Source organism: Leopardus geoffroyi, chromosome A2, assembly GCF_018350155.1.
Source record: "Leopardus geoffroyi isolate Oge1 chromosome A2, O.geoffroyi_Oge1_pat1.0, whole genome shotgun sequence".
NCBI lineage: Eukaryota > Metazoa > Chordata > Mammalia > Carnivora > Felidae > Leopardus > Leopardus geoffroyi.
In genome coordinates this window covers 102340775-102360741 of record NC_059331.1, presented here as the reverse complement: position 1 = coordinate 102360741, position 19967 = coordinate 102340775, and the positions used below count along the sequence as shown (strand labels likewise).

Here is a 19967-nt window from a genome sequence, read left to right as displayed (position 1 = left end):
GGAACTAGGCATAAAAATATTGGGTCATAAAATGCTTAAAAAGTAGATTACTAGAAACTAATAGAACACATTATTATCTATTGAGCCAATGATGGGTCAAATGGCATTTTGAATTCTTGCAGAGAATATGAATATGACCTTCATGTATACCATTTACAGAAAGCAATTTTATTTACATTTTTAAATCCACATAAAGGTGAAAGATGATACTGCTGCAAAATGGAACATTTAATTTTTTGCCCCAAGGCATAACTAAGCTCTCCCAAGGTCAAACGTAGCACAAGCCTGAAATGAAACCAGATTCTCCCCCCACCATCCAATGCCACTTTGGGCAGGAGTATGTTGGGTCTACTTTTATTCTTCAGAAATAGAAAAATTCCTAATTCTAACACGAGTAAGTGTATAGAATATTTGGTGGGCATTTTTCTATTTTATTTTTTAAATCATATATCTAGACTATGATAAGAATGCCTAAGCTAAAATAGTTGAATGTTTGGGACTATTTTGACAATAAGGTATTACACTAAACAGGTATTTTAAAGTTTCTTAGTTTGTATCATCACGCAAAGACTTTACTTTTAAAAGAATATGAATTTGCATCTCTGTCTTATATCCAGTAAGCTGTCGGAACACGGGACTCATGAGAATGCCACAGGAGAAACTAGAGTTTTTGCCTCTTACATGTGGTTATCCCGTTACAAATAAACTCTGTTCTTCTCTCCCCACCTCCTTCTGTCCAGACATGGCAAGTAATTCAAAATACAGGTATATGATTTGCTAGGAAAGATACAGATATTATGGATCATTTTAAACTCCATCACAGGTGACTGTGAGGGTTGTGCTTTATGCCCTGGTCTCACTTATTACCTTACCCTGAGGCCCAGGGATCATTTTTTATATCAGTCAGGTCAATAGATGTAGACTTCCTAAAGAGATTGTGTCCCACATGCCATCAGCATAAGCTTGAGTCACAGTCATTAATATCAAACCTGCATTTGTTACCCTTGTATCCCCCATTTGTCGGAAAGCCTCTCCAGAATAACTACATCTAATGATGAAAACAACATTACAGTAACACCACAGCAATTTTATGCGCACTCCAGCTACCCAAATAAGGTCTACCCAGAGCACTGGAAAAGAAGAACTCTGCGTTAAAGTGGAAAGCAACAGTTACTTCTTTCAAAAACTTTTTAAAATGAGGCTCATTCTCCTCCCCCTCCATTACAGGCACCCATGCATGCATACATGCATACATGCACACATGCACATACACACACACACACACACACACACACACACACACACACAATATGGTGTAGGAATTAAAAGCACTGACTCAAGAATTATATTGCCTAGGATCGATTATTGCCACCTTGCACTAGATACATTCTCAATGCCTTAATTTCCTCATCTATAAAATGGTGTATTATTAATGATATGACTACAATGGGCTTAGTAATATATTAACACTAATCATATGAACAATACTGATACTAATAGTACCTATCATCTCATAGGACTGAGAAAAATAAAATGAAAATGAAAAAAAAAAAAATCCATGCTAAAGTTGCTAAAGTCCTGGCACAGTGCTTGCCTCTGGGTATAAACAGGAATGTAGAACACTTTATCCTCTGCAGTCATCCCATACCTTTCCCAATTCTCGTGTCAAATCCAAGACACAAAAAAGTTCTATGTAGGAACCTCTTCTTGGGTAATCAGGGCAATGCCTTGGAAGGAGGTATATGGTGGCAGACAGGAGATATTTTGAGCCATATAGGAGAGGGGTGCTGTGGCTTTCACCTATTAAATTATTTCATCTAGTATTGCTGGGAGCTTAGGGTACTGCCACATCTAGGAAGTCAGCTACAATGAACTTTAGTGGAGAAAAGTAGCCCATACCATGGCCAAAGGACCTTGGACTTCAAAACCCAGGAGGCTAGATGTTTTGATTACTTTGTATGCAAATTTTAACAGAATTTCAACTGTTAGCAGTAATTAAAAGCAAAAATTGCTCGCAAATATCAATATTTTATTTTTTTAATGTTTATTTTTTGAGACAGAGACAGCATGAGTGGGGGAGGGGCAGAGAGAGAGAGGGAGACACAGAATCTGAAGCAGGCTCCAGACTCTGAGCTGTCAGCACAGAGCTCCATGCGGGGCTCGAACCCACAGACTGTGAGATCATGACCTGAGCTGAAGTTAGATGCTTAACTGACTGAGCCACACTGGCACCACACAAATATCAATATTTTAAATCAGATCTTAAGAAATGTTCACACTGTTTGCCACCTAAATTAAAACATCACAAAAATTCTCACTCAACTAGGCAATCTGTTCAGTAGGCCTGTCAATTACTTGTGTCTTCATTTCAATAAACACTTGATTGGTTGCTGTGGAAATGGCCATTTTCTTCTGGCTTTACACAATGGTTACTATTCCCATTAAATTCATATGGCTCTCTGGGCAACACTGGGCAACTGTACAGCAATAAACCACTGGGAAAGAAAAGATGGTCCTAGGATAGAGTCAGCCTTTGCATTTACCCAGATAAGGGCTGTGTTGGGAGCAGGGGAACCTGGTCCAGAAACCTTCCTGTCTAAAAAGTATCAACACTGTTTTCTTTACTAGTTTACCACTTTTATGTGCCAGGCACCTGTCAAAGCTCTTTATGGCGCATTACCTCAGTTAATCCTCAATAATAACCGTATGGTTTAAGAAGTATTGTTAGCCCCATTTTACAGATATGGAAACTGGGTTCTGAGAGGTTAAAAAGTTTGCCCAAGGTCATCAAAAAGAATGAAATCTTCCCATTTGCAACTACGTGGATGGAACTAGAGGGTGTTATGCTAAATGAAATTAGTCAGTCAGAGAAAGATAAACATCATGTGACTTCACTCATACGAGGACCTTAAGACACAGAACAGATGCACACAAGGGAAGGGAAGCCAAAATCATATAAAAACAGGGAGGGGGACAAAACATAAGAGACTTAAATATGGAGAACAAACTGAGGGTTGCTGGAGGGGTTGTGGGAGGGGGTATGGGCTAAATGGGTAAGGGGCATTAAGGAATCTACTCCCGAAATCATTGTTGCACTGTATGCCAACTGACTTGGATGTAAATTTGAAAAATTAAAAAACAAGTTTGCCCAAGGTCACAGAACTAAGAAATCACACTGCTATTCTCTTTCAGCTTCTTTCTCTTAACAAGTCTTTTTTAGTGCTACTTCCCTTAAGGGAAGCGAGTGATCTGAGAGAGGGAGAGATCCTGAAATGACTGAAAAACGGCCTGTTTTCTCTTTCCCATGGCCGGGTCCACATTGGAGCCAACAAGTCATCCACTTTTTCATCATAACTCTTTTTTTAAGCATTTTTTAAAATGTTTATTTTTGAGAGAGAGAGGAACAGAGTGTGAGTCAGGGAGGGGCAGAGAGAGAGGGAGACACAGAATCTGAATCAGGCTCCAGGCTTCTGAGCTGGCAGCACAGAGCCTGACGCAGGGCCAGAACCCGCCACCCATGAGATCGTGACCTGAACCTGGCCGCTGAACTGACTGAGTCACCCAGGCGCCCCTCGTCATAACTCTTCTATTTCTACCATGAATTCAGTGTTGACACTTGCACAGGGGCCATGACATTACCCATTTAGTAGAAATAATAGTAGAAGTAGTCTTGGTAGGATATCAGCCATCTTTCCACATGTGCATTTGCCTTTAAAGCCTCTTGTTTTCTTCACCAGTTGATCAAAGAACAGAAGCAGACTGTAGGGGGCTGGAGGGGGTGTGTGGGTATACATCAATCTGAGAGAGGTGCATATATATCTAGCCACACATTAATTATAGCCATTCTAATTGTAAAGGACTTCAGTCAAGAATGCAAGGCAGGATTAAACATCTCGGGCCAAACCATTCACTTGTCACGTTTCCACTCTCCAGCACATTTCAGAGAGCAAAGCTGCAGATCCAAAAGCAGTAATTCAGCAAACCTGTGCTAATGCCAGATCTGCATTAGTTTGATAATGGCTAGAGATTACGATTGGCTCTTTGGTGCAGCTGTTCATAACTCTGTCTTATTAAACCAAAAGAAATAAGGTTGAAAATCTAACATGAGGCACTCATCATTCAATTATGTATTTCTTGTGAAAGAGGCAAAAACTCTGCCATGTTCTGCAAAATCTCCACATCAATAGCAATTAAGTTTCACATCAAGACCAGAGAAATACTACACTGACTATGCATGAATAACTTCCTTTCATATGCAGTGGTTTGCATCTTTCTCTGCATTTAGTTCTGGAAAACAATAAATGACGGTGCCTTGGTACAAGAAACTATATACAAATAACTGAAAAAGATACGTGAGTAAAGGTATTTTATATTTTCAATTTTAGAGATCATATAGTCAGCCCTATTATCAACACCACAGCTGCCCCAACAACAAATTACAACTCATCATTTTACAAAGAGATTTAGAATCAAACCTGGGATTAATTATAGTATTTTCACTGAAAACTTCTCAAACAGAAAGCGTAACAGAATTCATGTTATCCAGTCCATGTTTTTAAGAGTTTTCTATCAAGCATTGAACAGCATCAGGAATGAATACAGCCAGTTGGTAACTTAGGGCATTGTTTCTTATTTAAAGGAGATGTTAACACAATAATTAAGGACCCATTTTTACAAAAAGGACAAAAGGGACAAAAAAAAAGAGTCTAACTATTTTAGGTAGTCTTTGAATGAAATAGGGGGGAAAAGAATGTTTTGAAAATGGTTTTTGGCCATTATAATTTTCAATCCAATCAGACAAAATAAGAAAAAAAAAAACCTTCATTCTCTAAATGAAAATACACAGTTAAAAAAAGAAAGAAAAGAGAAGAAAGAAATTCATAGTGGGACTAATGAGATCCATAAACCAAGTGACAGAATAAAGAAAACCATAGTTTTTAATGTATGTTTAAAGGGAAGAAAAGAATGAAAACCACCAATTTTTCTAAATTTTGCCCACATTTATGGAAAGTAGCTGAAGAGATTTAATAGTGTCATTATATTCAGAAAGTCTCATTTATAAGGAGTTTGAGGCTAAATTAAAACCTCTACTTATTTTCTTCTTCAAAAATTTACATTTAATATTCACAGTCCACAACTCCAATAAGTATATTGTTGATCATTTTAAACAAAATAATAAAAACAATATTGGAAGGTTTTTTGTAATTTTCTTTATAGTAACCCATGGATCTCCTTGTAATCTGGTAAATCAAACAAATGAATCTTTCCTAAAATTTTAATTGTGTACTTCGATGTTGCCTCAGAGTCTTACAATCAGTTTCAAAACTGGTCAAGTACATAAAAGAAGGGGCAGGTTTATGATTAGCACATCAGTTCACAAAGAAGGACAATAAATTTCCATTATATTGTCAAACTCACTCAAAACAATCAAATATTTCACTGAACCATTTACAACTATTGATTGCACACAAAACCTGACTTTATATTCTTCCTATTTTAAGTAGAAGTGATATTTTACAAGGGCTTCACAAGTAAGAGATTGTGAATGTAAAGCAGTCCATTAATTTTATATAAGCTGTTTTATATACCTGTGGGCCTCTAATAACATTCAGCTACAAGGTTACAAGGAGAAGAATCATTTTCTAAAGTTCAGTTGGAGAGGTTGGCGTATATATACATAACTAAAATTCTAGCTGTCATGCCAGCAGTTTCTTTACCAAAATTGCTTTCATTCTGTAGCTGAAAATACTGACATAAACAGGACAGTAGTATAGTGTCAGTTACCAGATTCCTATCAAGGAAATGTTACTGTCAAACTCAAGTTGAAATTTCAAGGCCAGCAACTTAGAAAACAAAAGGATTCCCCGCTGTAATTTCCCATGGAATCCCTCAAAAAGGAAATGTACAGATGTATATCTAATCTTCCTCTATATGCGTGTATGTGTGTGTGTGTGTGTGTGTGCGCGCGCGCACGTGCATTTAACTTGTAAATGAAAAAGACTCTTCTAAATCAGGAAATTTTCTCCAAGCCTTTCTATCATAATTTTTTTCTGGTAATAATCTATTTTACAGAAGGAAATCTGTGCCTCCTTCCTTTTAGACTGTGACTTTTGGTTTTATTAAAATTCCTCCCGATTTGCAGTGTGATATCTTTGTGTTGGCTCTGGAAGGCCACGTTACTTACTCTATGTATAAATGTGTGCACTGTGGTGGGTTAGGTACAGGGAGAGGCAGAAAAAATGCAGGGCTTTGCAGATGTTTCTTTCTGCTCAGCTTCCTGCATCATAATGCAACTTTGCCATGTTAAGCCCAGTGTACATTTTCATTGAGCGGCTAGCCGGGCCTTTTGTTCAACTAAGTTAGTACAAGCTAATAAATGTCTTTTCATTTTATTGGGACCTCTCTTTAAAAAGACATGACTGTGAGGTCTGGTCTTACAGAGATAGTCTTTCAGACTTGAGAAAAGTAAATTAAAAAGACATTCCTGCTAATATCAAAGCAGGCTTATTACTTCAATATAAGCACTTCCTTAATTTTCCTTCCTCAGCATGCTACATAAATATAAATAAAAAGGCTCTCCACTGGATGCATGTTACATATATCTCACAGAGTTTAATTATAAAGCCTCTAAAAATGAAGATGGTGGGAGGAAATGATGTCAGTAGATCATACAGTTCTGGTATTGAGTTAGCTGGCTGTCTCTGACAGCACAGAACAAAGACACTCAGGTAATCACAATATACCATGAAAGGCTGGGCTTGGAGAAAAAGAAAATCCAAGGGGTAAAGAGTATGATTTCTACTTTAGTGCTTGGAACTTCACAATTTTCAACTTTGTTTTCATTAATGTTATTACAGATATTATTATAATTATGATAATTTTAATGCAATTAAGGAGGAGGAGTTAGGTTTTCTAAATACCACACCGTCTCTTCTCTGCTAGACCGATCAGATATAAAGAAGGGGTGAGGCAGATGAAGGCCAAGCACTCAAAAATACACACATACACACAACACCCCTGGATTGATCCGTAAAAGCAACATTGCAGGAAACAATGAAGACACCCGAACAAGGAATACAACTTTCATCCCAGTGGCTGCCCACCAGGGGTGGCAGGCAACTTCTAAGAGTAAGAAAGACTTCCCAGGAGTGCGGGCTGCGCAAACAGGGAGAAACAGGAAAACGCTGTGCAATTCACTAGGCAGGACCCTGAACACTGCAGTGACTTCAGTGGGGTTAAGGTAGGTTAAAAACTGCAGCCAGCTGCCCCGAAGGCAAAACGCTAGCTTCGCGCTGGGAAGAGGAAGGCTATCTCAGCCAGGCCTTCAAGAATACCCTGGAGACGTTGCGCCTGAACCTTTACTTCCATTCCTATTCAATTCCCGGTCTCTCTTCACCTCCAGATTGGCTCTCTTCTCGCAGGTTTGCCTTTCCCCAAGCCGGTTTCTCACACAGGTTGATGGAGCACTGCCTGCCAGACCTCTGCTCCTTTAATACTGTGGGGATTTGCAGAATCGGGTATCCTGAAAGGATTGACTCTTCCAATAAGGCGAGAGAAACGGACAGAACTTCCCAGCCAACCTTCGCCTTTGACACAGAGAACCCCTAGCGCCAACTCTGGGTACTCCCCGGCTGATTTCTGGACCAAATCAAGCGTGTGACCACCGCCAAAGAGGAACTGCGCACACTTTAAGTGACCGCAGTGACGGCTCTAGAGGGCTCAGAAAGGCCCAGGAAGGATGTGCAACAGCAGCCAGAGAAGGGGAGCGGAGGAAGGAAAAGGGGAGGAGGGGCAGTCGTGGTGTAGGAGGGTTTGGGGGTTTGTTCGGGGGGGGGGGGGGGGTTAGGGGCTTTTTATTTGTTTTGTTAAGTAAATAAGGAGAAATTTCCCCCCACCCCATCCCTGTTCTAATGATGATAGATTCCACGCTGCATCAGGCCCCACGCTGGGGAGCCTAACCACACGGAAAATAATGAGGCTGCATCCCCATTCGTCTGCATTAAAGGCGAGCCGGGCACTTTCGATAGGAAATATATCGATTCCTTTGCCCGGGCCTTGGTTTGTCCTGCTCCCCGTGAATAATTGCTGCTCCTTTAGAAATTCATAATAATTAGGACTTCCCACCCTGCGCCCGCGCCGCTTTTTAAAGGCGCCTGATCCTGGAGGGCGTCTCGGTGGCTCCAGCCGTGTTCCCTGAAGGTGGGAGAGAGCATGAATCATCCCCCCCCCCACACACACACACGTGGTTTTACTCTGAAGAGAAAGTTGATTCCCCCTCCAAACCTCAGTTTCCTTGTGTGTCAAATGGGGCTTTTACGCTGTTAAAGATACAACTTTACATCACTTGATTCATGCCTGTTTGGGAGGAGGGGGGAGATTTAACGAACTGTGTGAGGGAATGCGGACAGGGGAGGAGAAAGTGGGAGACACAAGGATTCACCACCCCTCAGCCTAAACTCTGTGGCAATCACGTGACGCCGCAACCACCGATGTTGTGGGAGGAAGGGGTGCAAACGAGCCGATCTGACCACAGGAAACACCGGGACCTAGCTATCCGAGCTCTTTGCTCCCGAACGCCTGGGAGGGGGAGGCAGGTCGTTAAAGTCGCGACTGGGCGGTAGAGAAGTGACTGCGGAAAGCGCCAACTCTACTTCTAGAGGGGCCGAGCCCGCGCGGCCGCGGGGGAGGAGGGCTCAGCCGCGTACACCAGGCGGGGCGGAGCCTGTGGCTCTGTCCGTGGTTCTGAACTACCGCTCTGCAGGCCGGGCTGGCACAGGCGCAGGCCACCGAACCATTCAATCTCGTACCCGCGACCTCCCTCCGGAGAACTGCTGCAGTCCTGCCTGCTGCCCCAGAAGCGCCGAAGCTCGGCGGCGTCGACAAAAAGTTCCCCTGAAGCAACGCTTTGGTGGGAAGGCTTGGATTCCAGACGCGAGAAGGCTGCACCTGTGTTTTCTCCAACCAGCTGGTATTGCTCGAGGTCACCTGAGGCTAAAAGCAGACAATAGAGCGTGCGTAGCTGTGGCGGCGGCGACTCCCGCCCGGAAACTTCGCGGGGCCCGAACACTCTGCGGCTTTGGTGAGAGGGCGGTGTTTTCCGACTCTAGGGTATGAAGCCTACGTCGAAGAAAGTTTCTGGCTCCCAAACTGCAGAAGACGACTTGATATGGCCTTTAAAATCAATGGATGGGGAGGGGTTCTGAGACCTAGGGCGGGATGTGTCAGGAGGAACCCCCTTCCCTCCGGTGGGGAGAGGGAGTCCAACCTCCCTTGGCGGCCTTCGCCGCCACTGCCTCGGATCCTTCCCGTCAGGATCCATTAGGCTTACGTGGGTGATGGGCGAGGCCTGGCCGGAGTCAGGTTCAGCAGAGACGCGCAGAGCCCCCACGAGCCAGTTTCTAAGGAAACCCTCAGTATTTCTCAGCAGCAATTTGTCTTATTGTAGGAGAAAGAAGCAGTACAAGAAAAGCCTCTCGGTTCTCCATTCTCATGCAGATGAGGTGATGCGCTCCGGCTGCGGCCTGTGTATCCCCCTCCCCATCGTATTTCCGGCTTGAACAAGTAAAATACCCTCATTAATTTAAAGGAAGTTGGAGCCTCAGACGGCGTTTCGCTACTTGCGGCGGCCGGAGAGGCAAGTAGTGTACTCTCGCTGCTCCTGGGACCCCACTGCGCTCACTATCCCAAACCCCCGCTCGCCACCTTGCTTTCCACCGTCCCGAGCACCCGACTAAACGCCAAAGGAACTTTCTGTAACGAAGGGCACCTGAAAAAAGATTCCTCTCCCTCCCACCCCACCTCACCCCCGCCAGCCCTCGCCTCCGTAGTAAACAAAATATGCCAGAAAAAGCTGTTTACAGACGGGGTAATTAGGTTTTCAGCCAGCAGCAGAAACGCGGCGCGCTCATTAGAAGTTTAAACAAACAGCCAGCAACCCTCGAGGGCAGACTGCAAAGTTGGAAAATGCGCAAACGTGCTCCTAGGCGCGCGGAGGGGCACGAAGAAGCCGCCAATATATATCATCTCAATAAAAAGCCGCTCTTGGAAAGCTTGCATAATAATTGAGATGGGCGCTCTTTTCTGATCTGGGTTGGCATTTCCTCATCTCGAGCTGACAGAGCCAACTCAGGAAATTGCGGGTAATATTCATCTGGGGAGCACTTTCATTAAACGTAATTCATTCGACTTTCACAATAAATTGAGTGACATCCTTACAGCGGAACCTTTTTATCCTTGATTAAGTGCTTGCCAAGCTTTGGTTTCCCACTTTATTGTCACATTCCTTCAAGCAGAGTCGTCAACATGCCAATCGACAGCAGAAAAAATGTGCGCGTCTTGTTTACCAAGCTCCGGGAGGGGTTAGTGCTGACATAGAGAAAAAGAGCTGGTCGGGAGCTTGAGTAGCGGATAAATCAAGACCGCAACTTCCTGCAAACACGCGTCGGGACCTGAGGAATGGTGGCGAGTAGACGGCAGGTGGGGGGGTGGGGAGGCGAGAGAGTATACCCAACTTACCACCCCGCTGCTCCTGTACGCAGCCGACCCCGACCGCCCCTCGCCTGTCTGACTAGTCCGCCTCCCTCTATTAATTAAAATAGTTAGACTGTTAAGGTCTTAGAATGAGATCTGAAGATCCTACAGGACTTGGTTGCTTTAAGGGAACTTTACAGAATCGAATCAAAGCTAGGCATCTTATTTAAAAACAAACAAAAAACTCTGAAAGAATCCACACTCCCTAACTTGCCACTGGAAAGCAAGCAAACTTTCAGAGCCTCTATCGGCTTTCTTTCTGGGCGCAAGGGTGCAACAAGAGTGTTATTTCTCATTCCCAAGATTCCCTTTTGACTCTTTGAACAAACGCCGCCAGAGCCAAATTCATTCTAGGCTCTTCAGACCCCGGAATTCCAAGAGAAGCTGAGGACCGCCTCGATAATTCAGGATTGGGAGAGATCAGGAAGGCGTCCCTTTGCCAATCGGTTGTCCCTTCTCCCTCACCCCCTATAAAATCAAAGAAGGCCAAGACAGAAAATTGCTTATTTGAAAAAGCAATATCCAAATGCTTTCACCACTCAAATGTCCTTTTGAAAATATTGTCCACGGTGGTTATTACCTGGACAATGCTGTCAATTTCTGTAGTCTGCAGAAAATTTTCCCTCATATAAAAAAGTAGGACATTGGGCGCCTGTCTCAAAAAAATCAACCAATTTCCCTGCCACCAGATACATTTTTCACCCAGACAACACTTTCATTAAGGAGGAAATAGCAGTCAACAATTCAAAGCCAAACAGAAATCAACTTCACACAAAGAGGAGCCACGAACTTAATGGCTTTCCGGGAAAACAGCTGAGAAAGTTGGAGTAATTCTGGTTCTCCCCTTCTGATACTGAAGGCAGTTTCCCCCAGAAGCTATTACTAGAAGGCCCCACACCACAATAATCCTCCTGAAGTGTGGCAGAAGGACAACCCACCCAAGCGCTTCCTACGACCCAGGGAGCTTTCTTGGTCAATGTATAGTTGAACATTTCAGGAAAATACCTGGGATAGTAACAACTTTTCCTCCCACAGAGCCCTAGAATATGTCTTGGGACTGATGAGTTCTCATGTTAGGCTGCTGGGGTATAGTCTTCTTCAAAAATCTAGGTTTAATCCTGTATCAGGAAGGCTGACCCAGGATAGAAAACTCTGGAAATGCAGCAGGGGCGGGGAACTTTTAGTACTGTCTCCAAGAACTGGGCTTAATAGAAAACACTGAATAACTGTTAGGTAGTTAATGCACTTTTCTTTTTAGGAATAAACCCAAATTGTAAAATTTTCAGTGGGCAGTGGCTTAATTTTCCAAGGATGTAAAGTGCTTATACCTAATCCAAAGGACAGAGATTGGTGGTCTCTCTCCTGCTGTTTTTCCTCAGCTTCCTCAGTTCTTAACAGCCATCTTCACACTGCGTGAAGTTCACCCAAACGGTCTGGCTTCTAATAGTGTGGAGGTAGTATTCCATGGATTTATTAATCATTCTTTAGTCTCTGTTAAAAATTGGTGTGGAACTCATATTTTAAGGACACTCTAATTTTGAGGGAATAACTGACTCAAAATCTTTTTTAAGGACAAGGTTTGGAAAGAATTTTTCAATTCATGCCCATATTGGTTAAAAAAGCAACCAGATTATTAGCGATTTTAATTCCTATCAGAACTAGTGGGGCCTAAATTGGAGAGTGAAGAGCCTCTTCTCATGAGAACAGAACTGTGGATGTGTGACTGACCACAATAACATCATTCAACCCCTTGTCACATTCCCTGGACTCAATTTCTGAATAACATTTTTGTTGACATGCCCAGGGATTGCTCATTAGACTCAGTTCTCAACTCTGAAAATTGCCATAGGTGAGCCCCCAACAAGACACCTCTGCTTTCTACAGGGAGGTGCTCTCCCTGAGTGCCCTGGCCTATCCTTCAGTTTGATCCACTGAGAATGACCCAATTTAGGACTCCCTTTCTTCAAGACCAGAAACCACATTTTCCTAGTTTATCTAGTGTGTGCTTCAATTCAGTTAAAATGCTATCGTCCTGTTACCCATTCTATCATACTGAAAACATCTGGGAATCAGTCCAGAACTGACAGGAGAATAAAGATTGCAGGACTTTTTTTTTTTTTTAACACAAGTATTGTTATGCCATAGGTTCCTCTCCTGCTGAATTGAGACTTTTAAATAAATCTACAATACACAAAATTCAATGGACAGAAAATTTCCTTGCCTTTATTTTTTTTAATGGTTTCCAATTCCCCTGCTTTTATGGCTGGAGTTAGCCCTGTGGTGATTTTTTAATATGCCAGCTAATATGCTTCAGAAGGTTACTTTGTAGACACATTTCTAATTAACTTCCCTTTGCAGTACTAAATTCGCTTCCAGTTTGAAATAGGACAGACTCATCTCACAATAAACACAAAAACACTCAAAATCCTCAACCTAGAACAGGCATTCAAAGAACTCTGGGCCAAGAAACATACTCTGAGAACATTCACCCAAATACAGGCAGGAGACTGTGGCTTAAGAATAGAGCATTGAATGCTCTCTACAGAGAATTGGTTTTCATTTAAAAAAAAAATCCACAATTTGGGAATATTTAAGGTATTTGTCAATAAGCAGAAGCACAAATATTTTTGTGTAAGAAATACCTAAACAAATCTTGTTCCCTGGACATAATGTAGCAATCACTCCTTGGAAAACATAACTGGGATTCCAGGAGCTGAAAAGGGAAAGGAAGGTACACTGTGCTATCAGCTAGAAGGCAATGCATAAACAGAGCACCCTGTCACTTACCTTGTGGTGTGAGCTCATAAAGACATAAAATTACTCATTAAACTCCTTCTTGGCTATGGCAACTCAAGGAGAAAAAATAAAATAAAATAATGGTTTTGCCACCCCTGTCTTCTTGGAGTGTAACTTCAAGCAGCTCCTGATAAACTGCATGCATCTATTGTAGTTTCTGGCAAAGACCTGGGATGTTCTAAGGTACAACTACAAATAAATGATAAATTCAGTTACAGTATGAGGTGTTTTAAAACAGATGGAGAAAGAAGCTTTGACCATTTCTTGGTCCCACTGCCCTAGAGCTTTAATCAAGGCTCTCCACTTCCTTAACTGCCTAGAACCAACCTGTCCTGACTGTCCAATTCACCCTTTTAAGCTCATTTCCATGGTAAAAATCACCTCTCTGCTCCTCCAGGAAAACATCTTGGAATTCTGTGGGCAAATAACCAGAGGATTACAATCCCTGGAAATACTACTTTGGGTCACAGCCACCAGCCTTTTGTTTTTGTGGTTTCTAATCCCCGACACACAAAACAACTTTAGATCCGAAAGAAAAGGATGGACTTCTAAATCACCTTCTCTATTTTATTGTTCACATTTTGTATTGTTTTGAGTGAGATTGGAAAAATTGTCTCCTTTCTCGGTATTGCCAAAAGGCATTCAGGTAATGAAGTCTGTAACTAAACGGTAATTGAATCAGCATAATTTGCACACTGAATGGTTTTCAAATGCTCCCAGTTTACAATTAAAGGAGAATTAATGCGCTTGTTGTTGAGAACGCAGCGCATTAGAATAAATCCAGCACTGTTGTTGTAATGAGTGGAAAACGGTTTAACTGCCAACAAACACATTTAAAATTTAACACAACGTATTGATTTCACTTCTGCTTTTGATAGATTATTTCACAGACTATCGAAATACTTGCTCCAAGCAATAAACTGCACCACGGTTGGGAGCCTTTGCCGTGTATGTGAGCACAGTCCAAGGACAATAAGAACAGTCCTGAGGTTCAGGTCATGCGTAAAGGTATGCAGAGGAAAGGGGCAGAAGGTTTTCCATGGTCAAGGGAATCGTTAATATCCCTCCTCTGTAGCTTTCATTTTGCCGTCCCTCCCTTCTTTCAATAAACAATTTCTCTATTTTCTCTGGTCAAACTTTCTGCCCTCGGTCTTTGGGCTCTCAATGTCAGTGGGTTGACTGGACACAGGTGGGGGCAAGAATGATTGAAGATGGTAAATGGGAAGGACAATTTTTGCATTCTGTCTGCGTTCCAGTCTAGGAAAGCACAGACTTCGGTGACAGAGTCAGAAAGGCTGTTCTTTTGGATTGGCTGCCCTGGCTTTCACCTGTTTACCCCAAGGTGTCCTGTAGGCGAGGACACTGACGCGCAGCGCCCTCTGGCGTCCACGGCTGTGATAGGCGATAAAGATGCAAAGACAGGCAACACTGAGGGTTCTTGGATTGAAGCTGAAACCCGTGGAATGCACACGCCCCACATACATATTCACACACGCGTATACATACACACTCATTAACATACACAGAGTTCACACAACTAGCAGCCCCTCAATCACATGCACCGGGGCAACAGCTGGGAAATGTTCTCAGGTTAGCAACACTTTTGCTCCCAAGCTTGTGGGTTCTGAAACCCTTGGGACTGAGGGACCGCACCGACCCCCCATCCCCCGCCCCATCCCGTTTATCCAGCCCCGTCGGAGAGCTCAGGCCGCCCCAGCGCTCCTCGCCCCTAGTCAGAACTCACTGAGCCCTCTGTGTGCTCTTGTGAAATAAGCTATGGGGAGTCGGTGCACAGAGCACAACTTTACCAGCAGGGTGCGAGTGTCCCTGGCCCTCCCTGTAGCCAGATAGGAGAAACTGCTCCCTCCGTCTTGGCTCCACGCGGTGCCCACCTCTACCAATTCACCTCCACCCCAGTTCCAACTGTGTGCAAAATCCGGACCCCCGAAACTCCATTCCAGAAAGACACGGCAGCGGCTGGCTCTGTTTAGTATTCCCTTCCTGACCACAAGGTCCGCCATTCCCTAGTAAGGGGATCGGCGCTGGAACTGGGGTTCAGTTATTTGGTGGAAAGGAGAGCTAGGGAAGAGAGCCACTACTTGTTTTGCCAGGGCACCCCTGACTTAACTCTTTCTGATCTGATCGCTTGTGGTGCTCCTATCTGATTAACTTGTCCTGTGTGAACCCTACGAGTCGAACAAAGTTACCTGTACTTCTTTACGTGCCATATCTCCAAACTGGGGGACTAGGTGGGTGGATTCACTTTCAAAGTCACAGACCTGGGCAGATTCGTGCTCCGCACTCTCTACCTCCATTTCCTTTCGTTTAAACTCTGTGGATGAACTAATGAGAGTTCCATGTCTTACACCCTTTCTCTCTGTCCTGTCTCCCCATAAAGCATCCCGTCCCACTATCTCCTCGGTTTCTGGGGGTCTAGGGCACCCTATACCATGTTCGGAATCACGCACAGGAGAGGGAGGACCGGAGCAAGAAATGAGGGTGGGAACCCCGGAAAATCCCGCAGGGATCCAGACACCAGCTTGCCAAAGTTGTTCCAACACGGTCGCTAGGAACGCTGCTCTCGCTGAACTGGCAGTCTCACCCTCCTCCCGCGCGCCCCTGGGTGTCTGGCCTCGCGACCAGGGTGGGATTGCGGGGGCGCCGGATCCGCAGCGACTTACCAAGTAGACGGTGGGCTGCAGGAGGAGAAGCACGTACCAGCACGCAGCCTGCATCCTCCCGCGTCTCAAACTTCCTCGGCGGTGCTTTCGCTGAGTCTTTGTTCCTTCAAAAACATAGATCCACCTGACATCCACTTTACAGAGCAAGGAGCGCTCTCAGCAGCCTAGATACAAATGAAATTAGACATCCCATGACCACGCGGGCAAGGTTAGGCTTGGCAACCAAGCGGGGAAAGGGGGTCGTGGAAGGGAGGGGTGGACCAAACACCCGAAGTGGGTAGGGGCAGGAAAAATTGAAAAGCAAGTAAATCCAGCGCCTGAAAGCAGCGAGCGCGCGGTCCGCAGGCAGGCGGGCAGGAGGGTAGGAGGATGAAGGGCTCCTTGCGCCCTGCGCTCCTCGGGTGCGTGTTCCCCGGCGGTGGAGACAGGAGGTGGCGGGGCTCACAGAGCCGCGTGCAAGCTGGTTCGGAGCCCAAACGTCTTTGGCAGCGAGACCTGCCCTAGTGTTTGATGGCCAGGCGGCTCGGACTTAAAGGCGGCGGCTGGTTCTTCGCCAGCCCTGGCAGGGCTCACACACGTACACACCAGCAGAGAGATGGAGAGAGAAAGAGAGAGAGAAAGCGAGCTAGAGAGACTGGGGCGGGGGGGGGGGGGGGGGCACGGAAAGAGGAAGGGGTAGGTAGAGCTGACCAGGATTAGGTGCTGGGTATCTTCACCCGTTCGGTGGAGTGGGGGTGGGGAAAAGGAATGCAATTTGCATACAGTAAAGCCGGGCTCAGTTTACCCATTCGAGCCCCCTGCACAAAGAGAGATACACGCGCATACAAGCACATCTTTGCCACTACTTTTTTATTTCGAGCCAAGGAACACAGTCAATCGCTAACTTCTAGAGTGGGAGCCTGCCCCGGTCTGTGAGGTCACCCGCCAGGCGCACTCTGTCCCCCAACCAGTGGCCTGCCCGCCGCCCCTCTTTGGTGTCCCACCATCCCGCCCCAAAATACCCTCTCCGGGACTGTGGAGGCGAAGTGTACGTACCGCACAGGACTGGGGGCGAATTCGGCGAGCAGGGACCGCTCTGGGCAGGCTCCATGGAGGAGCTACTCGGGCCTGGCGTCTCCGGCGCCCCGGACATGCCCTCCCTGGCGCTTCATCTCCATGCTCAGGCGCGGACCGGTCCCGCTGCCTCGTTCAGCCTCGGCGGAGTCCGCGTCTCAGTGCCCGGGTGGCGCTCAGGCTTGGTTCCGTGGGAGCCTAGGCTCGGCACAGTTTGATTCACGGTGCAGGAAACTTAAGAGGCAAGAGAGGGAGGGGGAAGCAGAGGAGAAAAGAGAGGAAGAGAGAAAGGGAGGGAGTGAGAGAGGGAGGGAGAAGCGAATGTGCCGGACAGACTGGGACTGCCAGCGCAGGCTCTGGGACACACAGCCCGGGGCTCCTTGCCTTCCCAAGCTGCCGAAGGATGGTGGCAATGACTTAAGGGGAGGAGACTGGACTTGAACTCGAGAGAGGAACACTGGCCTTTCGGAAGAAAAGAGCCACACGGCGGGCGCAAACGGTCCGAGTTTCTGAGGGAGGGGTGAGGTGGCAAGACCTGAAGGCTCCCGGCGCACCGAGTAGCTGCACGTCTACCGCGACACTGGGAAGCCAAGGAACCACTCCAGAGCCGAGTCGCAGGCCCCGTGCACGGTCCTGCCCGGCCACTGGGGGACGCTCTGGAGCGCGCTGGGGTTCGGGGCGCCGACGAAGCCGTTCTTTCTCCGTAGGTCCGCAGCTCGCGGCGCCTACCTTCCCGACACTGGCAATTACACTGGCGAGTGGGTCAACGATTCCTCAGAGACTAATTAATACCCCGAGTAAATAGATCCCGCTCCCAGGCTCTCGGAGGGCCGGACTCGCAGGGAGAAGTGGCTCCTACGGTGTCTCTGGTGGCCCCAGCGCCCAGTCCCCGGGGGGGCGTGAGGAGAACTGCGACAGCCAGAGGAGTAACCGGGAGCGTGGTGGGGCGGTGCGTAGGGCAGGAACGGGAGCAGGCGGGTGCAGGGCCCCCCAGCCCGCCTCGGGCGCCGACACGGGGTGCCACAGACCTGTGGCTGCGGGGCGCGATGCGGGGGCGCTGCGGACCGCCAGCCATTCAGCGCGCGACAGCTGAGAGGACTGGGCGACCTTTCTCGTTCGACTCCTCGCCGAGGGCTGGGCGAGTGAGAGGAGGAATGGGGTGGAGGGGGGACTCCGGTGGATGCCTTGAGCCTTCGCCACCTCCCTCGTTCCTGACACCTCCTACCAACCAGCGTCTCCCACTCTCGGCCTCTTCGCTCTGACTTTCGCTGTCTTTCTCCCTTTCTCCCTTGCTGTCTCTCTTTTCGGTATCGTCTTTTTATCTCCTTTCTCTTTCTTGTGCTCTGTGCCTGTCCTTCGGCCGCATCTTTCTACCTTTCTCTGTCTCTTTCAGGATTTCTGACTCTCTCCATCTCTGTATTTCTCTGTCTTTACCTCACCCCGCCATTTCCTCTCAAACCTTGCCCTTTTCTTCTTCCCTTCACTCTCTCCAGCGCGCAACCCTCAGGCCAGCGTCGCCCATACCCGGGGTGAAATCCCAGGACCAGGCCCTTCTACTGCTGGCCAGGCCGCCAGCACCTCCTCACGGTGCCCAGACTCGGTCCACAAGTGTGAGCAAGGCAAAAAGCACTCTTCTTCCCCCCACTTCCCTGGTTACCTCTCCCAGCCCTGCTTCACCAGAGCTTGACCTGGAATGATGCCCTCTGCACAGTGAAGGCTCCATAATCATCCATCTGTAAGAGTTGGGCTGAAATTTTTCTCAGGACCTCTAGTTGATGCCATCAAAATAGAATCGTGATTGTTTAATGAGTCTTGGGGAGTCCTTTCTTCCAGGGTGGCTATTGGACATCTCATGTTCCACCCTTTCCAGCTGGTTGGGGGCCAAGACACAATAGGTCCTGGAGGACTACAGGTTGAGTTCCCCTGGAGAAGCTGCTAACCCCACCCCCCCCCCACCCCCAGCCCCTAACACTGCCAATCAGCAGAACCGCCCTTTTCTGCAGCAAAGGCAGAAAGAGCCCCATTGAGACCTTCCTCTGGAATCAGACCTCCAATTTAGATCCCCACTGGAGGACATACTGCCAGGCACTTTGAGGCCTACACTTTCCTTTCCAGCTAAAAATAGCTATTTAAAGAGCAAACTCTTCTAATCTCAAAAGTTGTACTCTGCAGCCGTGACCTCTTGGAATTCATTGGGGCATATGCAGAGTAAGGCAGTGAAGCACATTTTCTAAGTGGGACTCCAAAAATGCACTTTGGAAAACATGCACATTTATATATAGCATAGTTGCAATGTTAACTTGGCTGTCTTCATTTACCTGGTTTTTCATGTTCTTAAAAAGTTTAAAGAAGAAAAATAAACTTTAGGGCACCCATATCTGAGGCTGAAGCTTTGTCTGTCTCCACCCTCCAGGATTCAAGAGGCCACCCTAAAATTCATCCCCACTTGTACGTAAGTTCCCAAGCTGGAGGTGGGACTGGAGTGAATGTTGTCTGCCTCTCCCTCGATGCCCAGGTACAGTGCTGTCAGAGCTGAACTTGGAATATGACCTTTGGGAAAAGCGATAAAGAATCAGGCCAGCTTTGGGATATACCTAGTTCTTTTTCAAACCTTACTTCAAAAACATTCGGCCTCTAGTGCCATTTAGCCTTCAAAATTACTGCTTATGAAATAGACGATCAAGGACCTTAAAATCTCTGTCTGAATGGGACTGATTATTTAAGAAAAGCACCACAGGCACCTAGTAATGGGAACTGGTCTGACACTTTGTTCTGTGACAGAGGGAGCCAAAGAGCTTTTTATGGTAATGACCTGAGACCTTCTGCCCAGACATTCAACTCTTACCGGATCCTATGAGACACTTGGCCTGAGATATGAAACAGCAGTGGATTGTCATTTTTTGTATC

General features: G+C 46.1%; 1 protein-coding gene across 2 annotated transcripts in view; it reads right to left on the bottom strand.

The window, feature by feature from the left end:
- NXPH1 (neurexophilin 1) overlaps positions 1-19032 on the bottom strand; it is a 296661-nt gene extending 277629 nt beyond the window's left edge. Inside the window, exons 1-2 of one of the 2 annotated variants that reach the window (XM_045494916.1) lie at positions 17043-19032; positions 16008-16171 (exon numbers count right to left, since the gene is read on the bottom strand). In XM_045494916.1, the coding sequence (XP_045350872.1) occupies positions 16008-16061 (54 nt within the window). In that variant the 5' untranslated portion in view covers positions 16062-16171; positions 17043-19032. Of the gene's footprint in view, positions 1-16007; positions 16605-17042 lie in introns of those variants that run through there. The other variant, XM_045494917.1, reaches the window with a different exon arrangement.
- Positions 19033-19967: the final 935 nt, after the last annotated feature.